Source organism: Pistacia vera, unplaced genomic scaffold, assembly GCF_008641045.1.
Source record: "Pistacia vera cultivar Batoury unplaced genomic scaffold, PisVer_v2 Contig136, whole genome shotgun sequence".
NCBI classification, from domain to species: domain Eukaryota; kingdom Viridiplantae; phylum Streptophyta; class Magnoliopsida; order Sapindales; family Anacardiaceae; genus Pistacia; species Pistacia vera.
In genome coordinates, this window is record NW_022195423.1 from 1,068,335 (window position 1) to 1,090,238 (window position 21,904).

Consider the following 21,904-nt stretch of genomic DNA (forward strand, 5'->3'; position numbering starts at 1 on the left):
GACTGTTTGTAACAATTCTCTCAGACACTCAGGACCCGCCCAGATACATGTCTGTCTCGGTGCAGTGTATCGGGAGAGGATTTTATCTGCTGCATCTCTCCTCTCATTCTTAAATTTGTCTGAGCCGTTGACTATGCATATTTCTAATTTTCTATATGATGCAACCCCGTTCATACCATAATGTCGATCTGAGCCGTTGGTGTTGATGCAGAGTTTTGTTTTGGAATATCTTATAGAAATCTGCTACTGAAATTGATTCCTCTTTGATTTTTTTCCTCCCCTGAAATACTGAAATTCTTTTGATCCAAAACTATGGAGAATCACACAAGCACCTCCCCTGCGGTCATTTCCCGCGCGTTAGATCTAACTGCAGACAAATGTGGCCATCAAGAAGACAAACTACCTTGTTTAAGAAAAAGGAGTTCAAGGAATAAGATTTATGAAAAGATCATAATACCCCTAGATTAAGAAAATGATTTAAAGGAATTAGAAAAGACTAAAAACCTTGGCTAGAGAGAAATGAGTTTTATATAAAAATAATTTGATTAATATATATCGAAAAAGAGTTCACACCATTTTTTCCAAAACTTTTTTTTTTTTTCAAAATTAAATACAAATCAACTTTTTAATTGTATATTATGTTTTTAATATTTAGAAACATGTTTATATAGAAATTAAAAATTGTTTCCAATTAAAAAATAGAAAACTACAAATTAGACTTTTAATTTTATTTTGATTTGACACTTATTCTTAAGATTGTATCCAAACTTGTTTCCGAAAATATTACGGCTCAATTCCATTAGGTTTTCATTAGATTTTTTGCATATATTATTTTCAAATAATAAAAAGAATTACATTCAACTTATATATATCAAGACTATATATATATATCGTGATTTGAATCAATTGAGCGGTTTATGTATTAATATTTAATAGATTTATATAATAATAATTAGATTATAACTGATTATCTAAGTAAAGTAATGGGAATTGATAATTCCGAATGTGGGTAACATTTAAAAAGAATATTGGAATATGATAAAGAAAACTTAGAAGCTTTTGTTTGGGTTAGTCTCAGTCCTGTCCTTTCGCCCAACAAAAAGTCGACAATTATAGACCTATAGTTGGTTGAAAGTTGAAACTGATATAAAGTTGTATTCCAACATCGTGTGGGAAGGAATTTTCTTAGCGTAGATATTATATTTCTATGGTCACAATCTTCTCTAACCACCAACATATTTTTACAAAATCAGTAAACTTCTACGGTTAATATCAACGTGTTGTCTCATCAACAAACTTTTAATTAAAGTTTTAAACTCCAAGGTGTTTGTCCGTTTTCTTCCTTTAGTTCCTAAGTTCAAACTTAAAATCATCTATCATCACTTACTATAATAACATTATAACTTATCTGATCATTTAGGTTTGTAGAGTATTCAATGAATCTTGAGATTAATAAGGTGCGTACGAGCGAGCCCGAACACCCCTGTTACCAAAAATAATAATAATAAATGAACTTTTAATTTTTGGAATAAATTTCATCCTCTGATTAAACTACTATTCCATTCTTCAGTAGAAGCTTTTTCCTTTCTATAATTGGTAATAAACCCTTTTTCAAGAGTGAGAAGTACACTAAAAACATCATTTTCCCACCAAACATTTCTCTAATTTATATCTAATCTGATAAAATACTTCTTCACTCAAAACTTAAACTGTCGTGTAGGACTCCACACCTATCAATTCCAATTTTAGAAAGAAAAGATCAATTCCTTCTCTTTTTCTTTCTCTTTTTTTTTTTTTTTTTATTCTATTCATTTCTTTCTACCAAACAAGATGTCAATTTCAGTGTTGAAAAGCACTTCTATCATGCTGGTATTGATCAAGATAACAGCACAAGGTGCACGAAACAAGGATAAAATCAAGTTTTGAAGCATCGCCATGTAACATTACCCCTTCCAAGTTATAACAATAACACAACCCTGCAAAACACCTGCAAATATGAAATCAAACAAAGATGGCACAGAACTTTGTCGGGCCTATTTATTAATGCCTTTGAGTTCCATTTCGTTAAGAGATCACTAAGACCATCTCCATCTAAATATTAAATTGGTGTGAAATACTATTATATCTTCAACCCATTATACTAATATTACACAAAAATAATATTTTTAGAATATTCTCTTTATTTTTCCTTTTATTAATAATCACAATTAATCTATCACTAATTTTTTATATATATTAATTAAATATTAGAACTGATATTTTTATTAAATATATTACTTTGAAAATTATACTAATTTATAAAATTAAGCATTTATTTAATCAAATAAACATTATATTTATATAGAAATATACTCTTATAAAATGCCACAAAAAATAATTATTTTACAGCATTCCGATAGATTATAAAAAAAAAAAAAATTAATTCTACCGGAATACTAAATTGTTATTTTTATTGTATTTTCTTTAATTTTAGTGTTTAAATAATGTTAATTTTTATTTTGAGTTATTGTAGTTTAATATTTGCATTGAATAAAGTTTTGTTTTAATTTTTCATATTTTTTAAATTATAATTATTATTAATATTAATATAAATAATAATCAAATTACCATAAATACAAATACAAAAATAAATAAAAAATTAAGGCTTTGTTTGGTTGCATTTTGGAATACTACTTTTAGTATTCCCAAAAAAGTTAAACAGTAAAATACTCAAAAACTCCCATATTATTCAATTTTTTTTAAACCCCCTAAATTTGTAATTTAATTAAATACCCCAATATTTTTAAAAAATTATAAAAACACCCCACCAATCCACATTTACCAGATTCTGGCCACCACTGCTGAAATGGCCAGAATCTGGTAGAGGGCGCACTACCGACTGAATCGGGTCGGTAGTGCGTCGATCTAGCCTTTTTCACAATCCACGGTGGATCTAGCCGAAAAGGCCAGATCTAAGGCTAAAGATCTGGTCGTTACGGCTAATCTTTGGCCGTAACCAGTCGGTAACGACGGCCAACAAACGGTCGTCGTTGACCAACGACGACGACCTTTTTTTTTTGGCCGTCTTTGAATAGCAATAAGCCAGATCTGGCCGTCAATGGCCAGATCTAGCCGTAGATCTGCCCTTTACCCCCGAAAAGGCCATATCGGCGCACGACCGACAAGATCCAACGGTCATGCGCCATACGACACTCCGACCACCCTCCGACGGTGGTGGCCGGCTGTCCGATTTTGAGGTGGGGTTGGAGGTGTTTTTGTTAACTTTTTCTTTTATTATAGGGGGTATTTTGTAAAAAATAAACATAGAGTTATTTTTTAATTGTAAATCCTACATCGTAATACCCGCCTAAATTCAACTTTTTTTTATTTTTTTCAAATTTTTTTTCCAAACACACAAATTGTGAACAAAACGAGCCATAGTATTTGAACAGTGCCACACCAATTTGGCGTGGTACTATCATTTAGGACATCTCCAACCCAACACCATTTTAGTGTAAAAACACCAAAATGACATGACAGATGATCTCCAACCCAACGTCAAGCATTACACCAATTTGGTGTAAACGTACAGTGCCATGCCAAATTTGGGGTAGCACTGTTCATGCACACCAATTTGGCGTGGCACTGTTCAAATACTATAATTTTTTTTTTTTCTTGTTATTTGTATTTATGTTATTTTATATATATTTATAATAATAAATTCATAATAATATATAATTCAAAAAATATGAAAAATTAAAAACAAAACTTTATCTCATGCAAATATTAAACTACAATAACTCAAATAAAAATTAACACTAATTTAAAAATACTAAATTAAAAGAAAATACAATATAACTAAATAACAATTTAATATTTGATAGATTTAAAATATATTTTTTTTATATTTATCGGAATCACTAAAATATATATATATATTGATTTTGTTTTGTCAATTACTTTGTTTTTTAAAGATCCTGCTATAAATGGTATCAGAGCCAAGTGGTTGTCAATAGCAGTTATGCTTAGGATTAAAAACCGCACAAAACAACACCCATAACGTAGTTACTGTAGCAGAGTACTTTCACAGGATATACTGTTCATCACTGTTTACTATTACTGTTCATACACTGTAGCAGTCTGCTGTAGATTACTGTTCATCCGTGCACTGTTCACAGCTTGATTAAATTAAAGGTTAGATTAATCTAGAAAGTTTTAATCTAGAAGAACTCTAGAATTGATTCTAGGTTACGCTTGGTCAGCCTGGAGGGGTGCGTTGGTCAGCCTGTTAACCGTTGGTCAGCCGTGTTAGGTGGTCCCGGAGGTGGTCCCGTACCTTGGTGGTCCCGTGATCTAGGAAAAACTAGAACTTTTGGGTTAGAATTATTTAGAGATGTCTAATTTCTTAAGGAATTAGGAATAGCAGTAAACAGAGATATTAGTAGCAGTAACGCTATTGAATTAATAATCAACAACAAAACACAATAATAATCAAGAATTATGAAATCTATTAACACTCAAGAGATTAATATGGAAAAATAGATCAACACTTACATAACTGGAACATACCACCAGTCAAAAAAGACACAAATATCAAATAGGTAGTTTTGAATTTATGTCGATTACTCTATTAAAACAACAAAGATACAATAAATACCCGAAGAAAGAGTTGAAGAAATTCAACTTCTTTCTGAAGAGCAATACATAGACACAGACAAAACAACTATAAATTTTTACACATAGGATTAGTACAAGTAGCAGTAAAACCATTATTTAGATTAGGACAAACATTCCAATATTAGTGATATTAAACCCAAGAAATTTAAACTTCAATAACTCTTTATTAGCAGTATTAAATTCTAATTTAGAAAGGGTCCCGTTTATTTTGATTGTTATCCAAACTTTACAGTAGGATTACATGATCCCACAATACTGTCTGCATTAACATTAATTTAAAAGCTTCTAATCTTACTTATCAAGATAAAGCCCAACCATTAGCATTAATATATAGATTTATTACAAAGTTATGAAACCACAATAGTCCAAGAGCCATTAGGATGTCCCCACTAGGACACACATTTTTAGGAAGCCGATAAACAAAATATAAACCTTTACACCAAAAAGATTGCTTGGGATGAAATTATTAAACAAACAGATTGGAAATTAGAAAAATTATGCCCTCCAAAATCTTTACATGCAAAATAATTCTGAGATACAACAAATAATACAAGAACCAGACGGTACATAAAATTAAATTTAGAGAAACATCCTTAGAACAAAATCAACCCATAGTTACACAAAACTCACCACAACCCTAGGATTGAAGAAATTACAACACCTAGCCTTTCGTCAACAACTTCAACAAGTATTAGTAGGAGTAAACTATTCCCCTCCTATACAAAACCTGCATACGAAAACACATCAAGTCCACCTAGTTCACCAACATAATCAAGTATTAGGAACCTATAACAAATACACAATAACAAAACCTTTCGAAATAAATAAAGAATTATTAAACAAAATTTTTACAAAATTATAATAAAGAAAAAAGACAAATATTCTTTACAAAATTTAGTCTAGAAGAACAAAATACCCTTAGATCTAATGGTACAATACACAAGAAAAATTAAACAAAATATTTATTTCTTTAATTGGTTAGAAAATAGAAAATGTTATCAAGATTTAAGTGAAAGAAAACTATTTTTGTTACCACTAATGCGACAAAATTGGCAAACAACAACAAATAAAACTATTACATCTGTCCATCCACCTTTAGAAGAATTAATAGAACATCAACACGCAGAAATAATAGCATCACCATTTAAGAAAATCAATAGGATTGATGATGATCAAAAACAACCAAATTTAAGAGACATTAAAAATATTCAACATCAAAACAATTACTCTAATCAAATTCTCCACACCATTAGCCAACAAATGAATAGGATAGAGATAATACTACCCACATAATTACAAAATTTCAAAAACCCCCGGGAAGGAGATAATAGAATTCAACAAATTCACCAACTTTAGGAAATTCACCATCAACTTTAACACCCTTTATTCACAAAAATATGTTAAACCATTTTTTGAACCCTTTGACATCCAGAGAAGAAATTATTAAACTCAATAATCACAATACTATTTTAGAAAATATAGTAAAAAACTTAGTGATTATCATCCTCTAATCAACATAATGTCCTTACAGAATCCGACCCAATGAAGAATTAAATCAAATTTTCAAAACTTATCTATTAATAAATGAGAATAATATGAGATATCCTAAAACTCGAAACTTAATCAGACCTTCTTTGCCAGATATGCAATTTGAAGATATATCACACTAGCAGATCTTCCTACACGGGAACAGGAATAGATGAATGGAATATAGACGTATAGCTGAACATCAAATATTAAATATTTTAACGAAATGACTATGGCAGCATTAGCTCATAAATCACATGACACACTGACCATCAATAGCAAAAATATTAGTCTCAGGATTTACAGGAATGTTAAAAATTGGTGGTATGATTTACCAGAATCACATAACACTCACATATTACACGCAACAAAAAAGACTAGGAAAGTCAAGTAGAAGGTACTAGCAAATAGAGTATGAACATGAAGAAGAGATGCTGTAGCCACATTAATTTATGCAATACACAAACTTTGTAGGAGACCCAACAAGCTTTCAGAAAAAATCACAAGAAATATTAGCTACCTTAAGATGTCCAACCATGGCAATTTTAGATGGTATAAAATATTTTTTTTTACAAAAAGTATTCACAAGAACAGACTGTAGGAAACCCTATTGGAAAGAAAGGTTCCTAGATGGTCTACAGATTTTTAGTCAAACTGTCAAAAATGCATTATACAAAAACACGATGGCAATATACCTTATGAAGACTTAACTTACGGAGATTTAATTAGTTTTATTAATACAGGCTTTAATATTTGCACTGATTTAAAATTAAAAGCTAAATTAAAAAATGAATAAAAACATAAGAACCAGAATTAAGTGGTTTTGTAGTCATATGTTATGAAAAAATATTACCCCCCCTATTAAGTACAAAAAAGATAAAAAACAAAACAATATAGAAAACCTTATTATAAAGAGATTACAAATATGAACAAAAATCTTTGACAAACCTTATAAAAGAAAATCTTCTAACAAGAAAATATCAAAAAACCCTATCACCTGTTGGAAATGTAACACACAGGGCTGCGTTTGGTGTAATATTTTTATCCCTATTCTGGATCCTATTTTCAATATCGTTTGGTACATATTCTCAAAATATTACCCTATTTTTTTTAATTACTTTTAACCCCATAGTTTATTAATTTCACTAAATACCCCCTAAAAAAAATTTTAAAATAAAAAAACACCCCCATCAACCCAACTTGTCAGATTCCGGCCACCACCGTCGGTGATAGCCGGAATCTGTACAACGGCCAAACTCCGACCAGAAATGGCCGAAGTTCACCGCTGTGGCCTTTTCCGGCCAGATCCCCCACGGATCTGGCCGAAAGGCCAGATCTGGCCGTCAGCGACGCCAAAGATGTGGCCGTCGTTGACCGAAAACGACGCCACATCTTTGGCCGTCGCTGACGGCCAAAGATGGCCGTCGTTTGGCATTTTCCGGCCGTCGACGGCCAAAACAACGGTAAATCTGGCCTTTTCCGGCCAGATCCACCATGGATCTAGCCGGAAAAGGCCATAACGACGTGTTACGGCACAGATCCGACAAGTCTGTGCCGTAACGAAATTTTCCGGCCAGATTCCGGCGGTGGTGGCCGGAATCTGACACTGCAGATGGTGGGGGTGTTTTGTCATTTTACATGTTAGGGTCTTTATGTAAATTAGTAAACCTAAGGGCTTTTTTATAAATTTTTAAAATTTCCCTCGTAATACTCCCATATCCAACCCAATACTATCCCTAAAATCCTATCCAAATACTAAACCAAACACACCCAAGGTCATTACGCAACTAGTGTCCTATGAAAAATCAAATTAAAAATTAGAATAGATTCAGAATTGAAACAACAATTATTAAAAATTATTCAAACAGACTCTGAGAAGAATCTAGTTACAATACAGATAATGAAGACATGATTTATCAAATTCAAGAAAATCTTCCGAATCAATGAGTGAGTCCTCACAAATTCTGATGATTGTAGTGCATGGGGCCATGCTACTGTGCAATGAAATCAATAAATATGATATCAACATCTAGACCTAAGTCAATAAATGTTATTACCAAACAAAAGAATTTTTATAGATTTTGACAAAATTCGGATGACATTAAGAGAATATTTATTAAAACTCAAAGAATTAATTTTATCCGAAGAAAACAAAAAGATGTAGATTCTTATAATCTAAAAGACATATTAAAAAATTTGACAAACCCACACAGTTACTCTAAATGATTTACAAGAAGAATCAATATTCTGAAAAATCAGTTAAGAATTGCAAAATGATATATGAAATCAAACAGATTTATTATGTTTAAAAGCCTCAAAAGAAACTTAGGACAACCATCAACCTCAAAAGTAAATTAAAGAAACCGAAGAAGCATTTATTAATGAAATCTCAAGAATTCAATTCAAAATGGCATGTTTACATTAGGACAATATTAATCATGAGTTAGATATTATTACACAAGCCCTAGTAGACACTGGAGCAGATCAAAACTGTATAAGAGAAGGATTAATTCCAACAAATATTATGAAAGACAAAAGAAAGATTAATGGAGCAAATGGTCAAACATTAAACATTAATTATAAATTATCTAATGCTCATATTGTTATACAAAACTTTTGTATTAAAACACCTTATTTTAGCAAAAGATTTAGACAAGACGTTATATTAGGTACACCTTTTACACTCAAATTTATCCTTTTAGTGTAACCAATAAAGGAATTACACCAATATTTTAGGACAAGAGTAACATTTGAATTTGTCAATCCACCATTAATAAAGGATATTAGTAAATTAAAAAATATTCAATATCTAAGATAAACACTATTACCAAATTAAAGAGTCTAGAAATTGTCCCTACCAAGAATGGCTCGATTATCACAAAATTTGGATGCTTGCATTCAAAAACTTGTTTTCACTTTTTGCATTAGATTCAAAGTTTCAAAATTAATTTTCCATAAAATGCAAAATCAAAAAGTTTTTCTAATAGTCTCTCTCATCACAAAAACTTTCAGGACATAGATTTATTAGGAAAGAGTGAGAGTGAGGAAAAGTGGGCACTCCCATCAAACCCAAAAACGATCCAAAATCAAAGGCATCGTATCGATGCTACCACCTACAAATACCTATTACCCCACAAACAAAACCTTCACAATCAGATCCTCAAAACCCAATAAACAGAAAAACATTATCACCCAACCAACCGGTTTACTCTTCTTGATGAAGAATCTGTTTCTTCATCTCCACCAAGAAATTACCAACAAGCCCTTACCATACACCACCAACTATAAACCTTCCCCATCAAAACCTGTCGACATTAATCCCACTTTTCAATCATTGAGAAAGATATACTCAATCAATTTGCATTGTTGAACCCGATATTGGGGACAAACTATGCAAAAACTTTATCAAAATTTTCCCTCCAGATTTTTATTTTATTCCTGATGATTTATTAAAACAAGAACATTTTATGAATTTATTTTAGTTGATACTGATTCAATAGAAATTACTCATAATCCTGATAGAAATGATCCCATAGATGTTTTTTCAAAATGCAAAATTAAAAAGGTTTTAAGACCTCAAGATTGGCGTACTGGATTTATCAAAGACGCCCATTTTCTCAATCCTTCATTCCCCAAGAATTTTCTTAATAAGATTATCAAAAGCTTGGTTTCATACTTTCTGTTTAACTCATACAACACACTCCTGGTTTTTCATTTTTGACACAACTTGTCCAAAAACATTTCAAAATGGTTTCAACAATGGTTTAATTTTTTGGTTTAAATGAAAAAATCTTTCCACCTTCGGTCTTGGAAGATATCACTTGTTTACAAAAAATTTCAACAATAGTGAAGACCCTTTGCTAGCTTTTTCCAGCAATTTCTTAATTGCCTGGTATATGATTGCAATTTCACATCACTACTCTCCTCCTCCAAAATTCCGAGAATTACAAAGAAAATTTCTTATTAAATGGTGGCCTAGTTTTTCCATCCAAAATATTAGTCCACCAGCTGTGCAGTGTGGCTCTCTCAACACCCACAGTTATGTCAGCCTCAACAACAATCAACATTTTGACTCAAAAATCCAGACTCCTTGCTGAGTTGGCTCAATGTCAAAACCCCAGATATGGACAAAATTATTATGGCCATTGGATTTTCAACATCACAAAAGCAGACTCGACTACAAAATCACCAAGCGATCAAGTGAAGATGACTATTTTGTCATGTTCCAAACCAGATCAATTATGAATCAATAAAGGTTGATGACTCAGCTTCTGCAAAAATTTCATTCTCAAAATTCAAAATATCGGCGCTGACAGATTCTTCTCCAGTCGACTTTATCTCTTGCCCAGAAGCAAATTTGTCAAGATTTTCTGCAATTTAAAGACTTCAAGACTTCTCAAAGCAATCCTTTCACGTGGCTTTTGCAAAGCTTTTCAACAATTTCAAGACTCACTTTGTCAAGCTCCCCTGACCAAGCAAGACTTTTCAAGATAACTTTTATGAACCTTATCAGCTGTTCTGCCTTTCCAGAGCAGATCATCAATATTCAAGACACGTATCCAAGACAGCTCATCCACTTATCAACACTTTATTTTTCCTGTATTGTATTATGTAACGGATTCAAATGTTTTGAAATCCGATCGTTTGTAGTATAAATAGGATCACTTCCGTTGTAACGTTAAGTAAAAAGTTTTTAGAACAAGTTTTAGAGAAAGTTTTAGAAAGCTTAGAAAGATCACAAAAGTTTTAAGTTTTAAGTTTTCAAACACTTTGAGAGAGAGAAGTTTCCTCCGTGTACAAATTATCAAAGTATAAATTGTAATTTCCTTTAACACATTCATTATTTTACTTGACTTTTTACTTTGCATTTATTTAATAGCTTTTGCATTTACTTTATTTTATTAACTTGACTTCAAGTCTTTCAATTACTTTAATTCATTCATTTACTTTTGCTTCAATCACTTTGTTTTAAAGATCCTGTTATAATGGTATCAGAGCCAAGTTGAGCCAAGCAGTGTCAATAGAAGTTATGCTTAGGAATTAAAAACCGCACAAACACACCCATAACGTAGTTACTGTAGCAGATCACTGTTCACAGGATATTACTGTTCATCACTGTTTACTAACTGTTCATGCACTGTAGCAGTCTGCTTTATATTACTGTTCATCCTGCACTGTTCACAGCTTGATTAAATTAAGGCTTAGATTAATCTAGAAAGTTTTAATCTAGGAGAACTCTAGAATTGATTCTAGGTTACGTTTGGTCAGCCTGGAGGGTGCGTTGGTCACCGGTTAACCATTGTCAGCCGTGTTAGGTGGTCCCGAGGTGGTCCCGTACCTTGGTGGTCCCGTGATCTAGGAGAGAAACTAGAACTTTTAGGTTAGAATTATTTTAGAGATGTCTAATTTCTTAAGGAAATTAGGAAGTAGCAGTAAACGAGATGATAGTAGTAGCAGTATGCTATTAGACTTAATAATCAACAACAAAACACAATAATAATCAAGAATTAATGAATCTATTAACACTCAAGAGATTAATATGCAAAAATAGATCACTTACATAACTGGAACATACACCAGTCAAAAAAGACCACAATATTCAATATGTAGTTTTGATTTATGTCATTACTCTATTAAAACAACAGAAGATACAATAATGATAACCGAAGAAAAGGTGTGAGAAATTCAACTTCTTTCTGAAGAAGCAATACACAGCATAGACAAACAACCATAAATTTTTACACATAGGATTAGTACAAGTAGCAGTAAAACCTTATTTAGGTGGGAAAACATTCCAATATTGGTAATATTAAGAGACGCAAGAAATTTAAACTTCAATAACTCTTTATTAGCAGTATAAAATTCTAATTTAGAAAGTGGTCCCGTTTATTTTGATTGTTATCCAAATTTTACAGTAGGATTACATGATCCCACAATACTGTCTGCATTAACTATTAATTTAAAGCTTCTAATCTTACTTTCAAGATAAAGCCTAACCATTAGCATTAATATTAGGATTTATTACAAAGTTTGAACACCACAATAAGTCCAAGAGCCATTAGATGCCCCACCAGGACACACAGTTATAATGGAAGCCGATAAAACAAAACATAAAACTTTTACACCAAAAAGATTAGCTTGGGATGAAATTATTAAACAAACAGATTGGAAATTAGAAAAATTATGCCCCCAAAATCTTACAAATCAAAATGATTCTGAGATACAACAAATAATACAACCAGACGGCACAATAAAATTAAATTTAGAGAAACATCCTTAGAACAAATCACCCATAGTTACTAACAAAACTCACCACAACCCTAGGATTGAAGAAATTACAACACCTAGCCTTTCGTCAACAACTTCAACAAGTAATAGTAGAAGTAAATTATTCCCCTCCTATACCAAACCTGCTTATGAAAATACATCAAGTCCACCTAGTTCACCACACAATCAGAAGTATTAGGAAACTATAGTCAAATCAACACATAACAAACCTTTTGATTAACAAAGAGTTATTAAAACAAGAATTTTTACAAAATTATAATAAAGAAAAAAGACAAATATTCTTTACAAATTTAGTCTAGAAGAACAAAATACCCTTAGATCTAATGGTACAATACACAGAAAAATTAAACAAAATTTTATTTCTTTAATTGGTTAGAAAATAAATGTTATCAAATTTAAGTGAAAAAAAACTATATTTGTTACCACTATGCGACAAAAAATTGGCAAACACACAACAATAAACTATTACATCTGTCCATCCACTTTTAGAAGAAATTAAAATAGAACATCAACAAGCAGAAATAATAGCATCACCCATTTAAGAAAATTAATAGAATTGATGATGATCAAAAGCAACCAACTTTAAGAGACATTAAAATATTCAACATCAAAACAATTACTCTAATCAAATTCTTCACACCATTATCAACAATGAATAGGATAGAAGATACTAACTACCACATATTACAAATTTTCAAAAACCCCCAGAAGGAGATAATGAAAATTCAACAAATTCACCAACTTTAGGAAATTCAACATCAACTTTAACATCAATTCAACACCCCTTTATTCACAAAAATATGTTAAACCATTTTTGAACCCTTTGACATTCCCAAAAAGGAAATTATTAAACTCAATAATCACAATACTATTTTAGAAAATATTAGTAAAAAACTTAGTGAATTATCATCCTCCAAATCAACATTAATGTCCTTTCCAAATCCCCAATCAAAGAACAAAAGTATGGAAAGAAAACTTTCTTATTATAATAATAAAAATAAAGAATAAAAAAATGTTGGAAATGTACAAAGGACACGATGCGTTCTATTATCCCACTAAAACACAAATAAAAACTTAACATTAATCCCAACATAATCTAACAAACGTATCTTTTGAAATACTACCACCTCAACGACATTTTACCCCTCAATTAATAAGCCTAAGTCAAGACGATTCTGATAATAACTTTGACAAAAACTTCAATAATTCTTTAGAAGGAACCCTCTAAATATTAAGAGCCAATTTCCACAAAATTACAATAATAGTAACCCAATGAAATCAATTAATATGATATCAACATCTAGACCTAAGTCAATAAATGTTATTACCAAATCAAAAGAATTTTTATTAGATATTTGACAAATACAGGACGAAGACATTAAAAGAGAATATTTATTAAAACTCAAAGAATTAATTTTATCCGAAGAAAAACAAAAAGATGTAGATTCTTATAATTAAAGACATATTAAAATATTTGACAAACCCACACAAGTTACTCTAAGTGATTTACAAGAAGAAACAATATTCTGAAAAATCAAGTTAAAGAATTACAAAACATAATATTGAAATCAAGACAATTTATATGTAAAAGCCTCCAAAGAAACTGTAGTACACCATCAACCTCAAAATCGGTTACAGATTAAAGAAACTGAGAGAGCATTATATGAAATTTCTAGAATTCAACTTAAAAAATGGCATTTACATTAGATCAATATTATCATGAATTAGATATTATACACAAGCTTAGTAGACACTGAGCAGATCAAAACTGTATAAGGAAGGATTAATTCCACAAAAATATATGAAAAAACAAAAGAGAGATATATGGAGCAAATGGTCAATTAAACATTAATTACAAATTATCTAATGCTCTATTTGTATACAAAATTTTTGTATTAAAAGTACTTTTATTTTAGCAAAGATCTTGATCAAGATGTTATATTAGGTACACCTTTTATCACTCAAATTTACCTTTTAGTGTAACCAATAAGGAAATTACAACAAATTTTTAGGACAAGAAGTAACATTTGAATTTGTTAATCTCCCCTAATAAAGATATTAATAATTTAAAGGACTTAACAATATCAAAAATAAATCTCATTAATTATAAGAAAAAGCAAATTCATTTCTTAAAAGAAGAATTGAAACTGAAAGGATAAAACAACAATTAGAAACTCCAAAAATTCAAAATTATTAAAATTAGAAAAGCGATTTTCACAAGACATATGCTCAACAATTCCAAACGCTTTTTGGGATAGAAAACAACATGTAGCTGTCTTCCCTATATTAAAAACTTTGATGAGAAAAATATCAACAAAAGCTAGACCATATAGATGATAAAATTACTCGAACACTGTCATAAAGAATCAAAGATTTACAAGACAAAAAATTAATTAGACACAAGTAAATCTCCATGGAGTTGCTCTGCCTCTAGTCAATAATGCGCAGAAAAGAAAGAGGAGTTCCAAGATTAGTCATTAATATAAACCATTAACAAATTATTACATGGATTAGATATCCCATTCCCAACAAAAAGATTAATTAATAGACTATATAATGAAACAATATTTTCAAAATTGATATGAATCAGGATTTTGGCAAGTTCAAATGATGAATTAATAGATACAAAACAGCATTTAATTCCTTTTGGTCAATATGATGGAACGTTATGCCTTTCGGATTAAAAAATGCACCATCAAATTTCAAACATTATGATGATATCTTTTAATCCCATATATACCTTTACAATAGTATATATTGACGATTCTTAGTTTATTCAGAATCAATAGATCAACATTTAAAACATTTAAAAATATTTGAAGAAATTATTAAAAGAAATGGATTAGTTGTTTCAGCCACAAAATGAAATTATTTCAAGCAAATCAGATTTTTAGGTCATGAAATTATAAAGGAACTATTAACACAATTGATAGAACAATAGATTTCGCAAATAATTTCTCTGATGAATTAAGAGATAAACACAATTACAAAGATTTTTAGATGTCTTAATTATGTACATAGTTTTTCCAAGACCTTAGAAATTATTTGAACCTTATACCAAGACTTAGAAAAAATCCTCCTGCATGGCCTGAAAGCCATACCCGAATAGTTAGAGAAATCAAATCAAAATTAAATTCCTTCCTGTCTTAGTATATTGGATCCATCAGCCTATCCTATTTAGAAACTGATTGCTCTGATACCATTTATAGCAGGATCTTTAAAACAAAGTGATTGAAGCAAAAGTAAATGAATGAATTAAAGTATTAAAAGACTTGAAGTCAAGTTAATAAAATAAAGTAAATGCAAAGACCATTGTAAATAATGCAAAGTAAATAAGTCAAGTAAATAATGAATGTGTTAAGAAACTTACAACTTTATTCTTTGATAATTTGTACACGAGAGGAAACTTTCTCTCTCTCAGTATTTGAAAACTAAACTTAAAATTTTGTGATCTTTCTGAGCTTTCTAAAACTTTCTCTAAAACTGTTCTAAAAACTTTTTCTAAAAACTTGATGCTTACAATCGGAAGTGATTTCTATTTATACTACAACAGACCGGATTTCAAAAACATTTGAACGTTACATTAATGCAATACAGGAAAAGATAAAGTTTTGATAAGTGATGAGCTGTCTTGGATACGTGTCTTAAATTATTGATCTGTTCTGAAATGACAACAAACCGATAAGGCTCAATAAAAATATCTTAAAAGTCTTGCTTGTTGCAGGGGAGCTTGACAAAGTAAGTCTTGAAATTGTTAAAAGCTTTACAGAAGCCACGTGAAAGGATTGTTTTGAAGAAGTCTTGATGTCTTTAAATGTTTGCGAAAATCTTAACAATTTCTTCTGGGCAAGAGATAAGTCGACTGGAGAAGAATCTTGTCAGCGTCGAAATTTTTGAATTTTGAGACTTGAAATTATTGCAGAAGCTACGTGATAAAGCTTTGAACATCTTCATAAAGATAGTCTTAAAAAAGTCTTGCAAATGTTGAAAATTGAACAAAGCGATGCTGAGTCACTGCCGCTTAATCATCTTCAAATGTGAGAATCCTCAAATTGAGAGTCTTGAGAATTGCCCGAAAGAAAATTATCTGAATCACTTCTTCGGAGTGTTGAGAATTGTCTCGAACTTGAGAGCTTAATAAATCATTTTCTCCTTCGTAATCATCGACCTCGACTAATTCAACTGCCTCTTCATTTGTGATTAATTGTTGAATATAATTATTGGTTTCTGATGTTGATGTTGAAGGTTATTAAAAAGAGAAGCGCCCAAAAACTAAATGATTCTTTTGGATGGGCGTCCTTATATTTCATGAGAACCTTTTTGGCACGAATTTCGGTTTCAAGAATTATTTGTCAATGACTTTCGAAAAATGGGTAAGGCTCAGCTAATTGAATTGGTGTTGGATTTTTAAGATATTGAGATAATGCCAAAAAATCATCAATATGGAATCATGAAGAATTCTTTGCCAAATATCATTTGAAAACATGTCTTTGAATTTCTGTGATTGTTTTTCTTTTGAAAAGATGACGATTTTGGACAATAGTAAAAATATTTTTATTTTTGTAGCATTTTATATTGATAAATGTATTTTTACTGTAATGTTTATTTAATTAAATATGTTTAATTTAATTAAATTAGTATATTTTCAAAGTAATTATTATTTAATAAAAATATCTTCCTAATATTTAATTAATATATATAAAATAATTAGTGAAATAGATTAATTGCTGTTATTAATAGAAAAAGAATATTCTAAAGATATTCTGTTTGATGTATGTTTGGTGCAAGGTTTGGAGATTTAATAGTGTTTCAACACCACAAATCCACACAAATTTGGTGTTTGTGGTTGGAGATGGTGTTACACCAAATTGGTGTAATGCTTGGCGCTGGGTTGGAGGCTATCTTTCATGCCATTTTAGTGTTTTTACACCAAAATGGTGTTGGATTGGAGATGCCCTAAGCTATAGCAATTATAATTGTTAATAAACTTTAATGACGCATAACTAAGCTCAAGAATGTATTTTAACCAGAGCTAATAGGAAATTCGAAAGAAGATTAACAAGAACCTTGTTATCTGCCAGAGCTTTGGAAGATCATGTTCCGACCAAACTAAGAATCACTGGTCCCTCAACCAGATGAGGGAATTGCCTCTGATCTTGAAAAGTGGTTTCCTTAGTCTTCGCTTGCTTTCATGGTTACATCTTCAAGCATTCTATCATTATCATATCCAATCAATCAATCATCACAAAATAAGTGGTGCATCCTTGTTAACAACCTATGAATCTGGAAATAAAAAAATCATGCAGGATACTACTGGAATAATTTCAACCAGGCTTTTTCTATTTCTGTGCCCTGTAACTGCAAATTATTTGAGAAGCATGTACTACAAATCATCTTTCTTGAGTTAGAGCCTCTTATTAAAAAGGTTTTCTATGTATGTGCAAATCATCTTTTGAAGCACATTTTTTCTTTATAATCATATTCCTGATCTCTACCAGCTTCACACCTCAAATTTTATTGATGGAATCCATGTATGCACCTGAAATCACCAATCTCAGTTTCTTAAGAAAAGGATTCTCACAATCACTAGCTGAAGACACGATGGGCAACACCGTGGCAATAAGAATGAAATTCTCTCTATTTCCAACATCAATTTCATACAACTCACTAAAAACCTCCCGAAATTCACGTATCAATGTCTCATAAAATGACCTGTTTGGAGGAATCACATTTATGACAAAAATCCCAAAATCACTAAGTACTAATCTAGCAGCCAAAAGAACATTTCTTGTAACAAATTCCAAAGGCGGGGCACTAATACCACTCTTAGCATCACCAGAATCTAAATCAACCATAATAACATCAAATTTAGTATCCAAATCACCATCATTTACCCCATGAGCACCAGATGAATCCGAATTCTGCCCATTAGCTCGACACGCAAGCTTCTCTATGAACTCTATAGCATCTCCAACATGAAACCAAACATCCTCACCATCTTCTAATCCAAAATACCTCCTTGCGACACTCAAAACTTCTTCATCCTTTTCAACTCCAACAACTTCAAAACACAACTGGGTTCTCAAGAAACTAACCAAAGCCCCGCCTCCAACCCCAACACACAAAGCTTTAGGCCTAAACCCACTTTGAATTCGCTCACCAAGATATGAACCAATCAAAGTACAACTTGCAACCATTGGCACCAAATACACATGCACCAAAACCCCAATATCAGGTCTAAACCTAACTCTTCCTCCAATCTTAATCAAATCCAAAGAGAGTTCCGTCTCGGGCACGATTCTAACCTCAGTTTGTACTAAATTTGGCAATCTTTTAAACCTCAATCTTCTCCTAAACTCTCTCTTTTCACACTCATTCTCTATCTCAACATCTTCAACAAGCATAGCACCAACAAAAGCACCAACAAATCTATCTAAAACAACACTAGAAATCACATCATCTTCATAATTCAAAATGGGTAGATCAAGAATTCCATCTTTAACACAAAAGTTTCTAGACAAAGCAATTACCAGAGGCATGACATTTTCTTCCAGTCTCTTTTTGTAAACGTTGTCGTTTTGGTTCTGGCGGTGGTAAATGGTGGGCGAATCAGGGCCATCCGTTGGCTGCTCTCCGATCAATATGAGACGTGAGATTTTGTGGGAGTGAGGAGAAGCTGGAGGTGACCTGACTCGTGGAGAAAATCCATCGTGGTGGCGGTTTGGGAACGAACATGGTGCAACTCGGGGTGAGTCATGGGTTGAACGGGGAGTCAGAACGGCGACTCGGAGGAGGGTGGTGGTGATGAGAGAGAAGGGGGTGGGAATTGTGAAGGTGATGAAGCGTGAAGGGAGTATGGATCGAACATGGCCGCGTCCAGGCCATTTTTGGGTCTTTGTTTTGGCGGTTGGCCTTTCATTTTTCTATTGTACTTCTAGAAATAATGGTGCTTACAGTAATTTAATCCCAGATATGGGATTTAAATGTAATATGTTATTTAAAAAAATTAAGTCAAGTAGGGTTTTAATAGTTAAATCCATTTTAGTACATTGTGTTTACTTTTATTTTTAATGCGACCTCACCTCGTTTGAGAAATATCTTGTAATTCTTGTAATATTATATATATATAATATTTTGGTTTTGAGATACTCGTTGATTTTGAAAATGTACTTAATCCCATGTGTTTACCTTTTTTAGAGAATATTATTGGTTTAAAAAATATCATTAATTCAACCTTTAAATTATCAACAATTTATAATTTAATTTAAAAAAAAATATTAATCTTTCAACATTATTACAAATTTAGATATTAAATTAATTAGATTAGATAAATAAATAAAAACAGTCATTTTTTATAATAACTAATCTTTTGTAAATATGACGTTAGGATTTATATCTAAAACTAAATCTGTTAAGTACAAATGAAACAAACGAATGTTACACTAAAGGTCAAATAAAGGGTTTTAAAAAATAAGTCGACATTATTGCTTTTCACTTTTTTTTTTAAATTTCATTAATACAAAATAAATAATAAAATCAATAAAAGAAAACACCTTACTCAATAGGTCATATTTCTAAAACTAACATCTGCTAAGTACATGACAAAAAGATTTCCACATAAAAGGTCAAATACACGGTTTTAGATAAAAGAATTATAATCGTTTTCATTTTTAATTTTTTTAATCTTTTAGAAAATACAAAAAAAAAATACAGATACTATTATTGTACTTGTAAAGACCGACTCTTAATCAATATTTATTGCTTTAATGAAGTGGTAAAGAAACTTACAACTTTATTGCTTTGATAGTTTGTCACGAGAGGAAACTTCTCCTCAAAGTGTTTGAAAACTTCTAAAACTTAATGATTTTTTTGTGGCTTCCTAAACTTGACGCTTACAACGGAAGTGACCATATTTATACTACAAACGATCGGTTTCAACCATTTGAATCCGTTACAATACTAAACACAGGAAAAAGATTAAAGGTGTTGAAAGTGATGAGCGGTCTTGATACGTGTCTTGCCTTATTATGTACGCTCGAACTTTTCCGACCCGTGCTCCTATATTCCTACCCGTCAATCTTTCGAACTCGGTTGTCTTCTTGTCCTGCTCGTGACACCCGGTTCGACCACGCCATGGGACACACGATCAGTTTCTTTCTTTCTTTAATTGTCATACCCTAGCGACATAGTTCTCGCCATTCTAATTCCCATTATCGTCCCGCGTCTCATGCCGGTACCGCATCTAGCCCCGGTACGCAGTTTCAACCTCTGTTCACGCTCCATCCAGTCCTACACCGTACTTTGCGGATAGATATATCTGTGTATCTCGGCCCCTAAGGCTCCGGACTAATCCACTTCTCTCCATTCGACCGCGCATCCTCGCCTATAGCCTATCTGCCATTGTGGTGCGTGAGGCCACTTTCCCTCCTTCCTCCCTCCCCAGCATTGATCTCACTAGCTATGGCTTACTTTCATTGTGACTCTCTGATTGTTGCTTCACGCCATTCTATCTTCGTCCTTGCATACTGCCGCCTTCTCTGGACCCAAAGCCCTTTCTCCATAATTGTGCTTGCAACCCAATTGCCTTTTGTTCACTCCTCTGTATGTGCAACCATGGCCGCGACCGAAGGAATCATCACTGCGCCGAGATACCAGTCTGCGCGGAGTGGTTTTTGGTGACCTAGGCTGCACATAGAGAGTTCCTCCCACGGCGGCGGGACGTGTGCGACGCCCGGCCCTGGACGCCCCATACACGCGAACGAATTCATGTGCTCCCAGTATACGCATCTTGAGCAGAGGAGGTCGTGTCGGAGAGCGGAGGCCGCCGCGTGTAGAACACGCTCCTCTTCCGGGAAGACCGCAAGGGTTTGAGTTTTGAACTTTGAAACCGTCGCCGCAAGCCGATCACATTTACACATACCATGCGTGGGCCGGAAGGGTTGAACTATTACTTGGAGATGAGAACAAAGGCAGGAGAAAGAACAAAACCGGGCATAGACAGCTGCACCATTTATAATGAAAGAAAATGCTAGGAAAAGCTAACAGCTAAGAAAGCTGCACAGACTCCTTCGTACGTTGTTGATGATCATTTTTTGTAAGAACAAGTGAATCTATTTTGCCCAGAAGAACCACGAAAACGCGAGGTGTAGGCGAAAAAGAATTCTTCATTTTTACAAACCAAAACAATTAAGCCTGGTTGAAACAATTTTGGACATGTTTTATTGTGGGCCACGTGTTTGTCTCAGATCAAGGATCGACAGTATGAACAGGGCGACGACCGGGGAGAGTGTGTTGTATGAGTAAACCAGAAAAGTATGCCACCAAGCTTTTTGCTAATCTTCTCTAAGAACGTCTTGGGGGAGATGAAGGAATGAGAAGGCCGCAAAATGGGTGTTTATGCTTAAAATCTCCAGTACGCAGTGCTTAGGAGGTC

The 21,904-nt window shown here is 32.3% G+C and overlaps 1 protein-coding gene across 1 annotated transcript; it reads right to left on the minus strand.

Annotated features, from left to right (window-relative positions):
* Positions 1–1,938: 1,938 nt before the first annotated feature.
* On the minus strand, positions 1,939–21,258 carry LOC116122632 (eEF1A lysine and N-terminal methyltransferase). The gene is made up of 3 exons (XM_031408458.1): positions 20,998–21,258; positions 17,538–19,394; positions 1,939–1,987 (listed from the first exon to the last, which is right to left on the minus strand). Exons 1-2 carry the CDS (start codon positions 21,256–21,258, stop codon positions 17,979–17,981), a joined length of 1,677 nt encoding a protein of 558 aa, XP_031264318.1. The 3' UTR covers positions 1,939–1,987; positions 17,538–17,978.
* Positions 21,259–21,904: the final 646 nt, after the last annotated feature.

Excerpts from the sequence above, each read along its gene's own strand:
- LOC116122632 (XM_031408458.1), bottom strand. The coding sequence starts at position 21,258 with ATGCGTATACTGGGAGCACATGAATTCGTTCGCGTGTATGGGGCGTCC. Across the intron at positions 19,395-20,997 it reads TGGGTCCAGAGAAGGCGGCA|AAAAATGAAAGGCCAACCGC; the intron begins GTATGCAAGGAC and ends GAAGTACAATAG.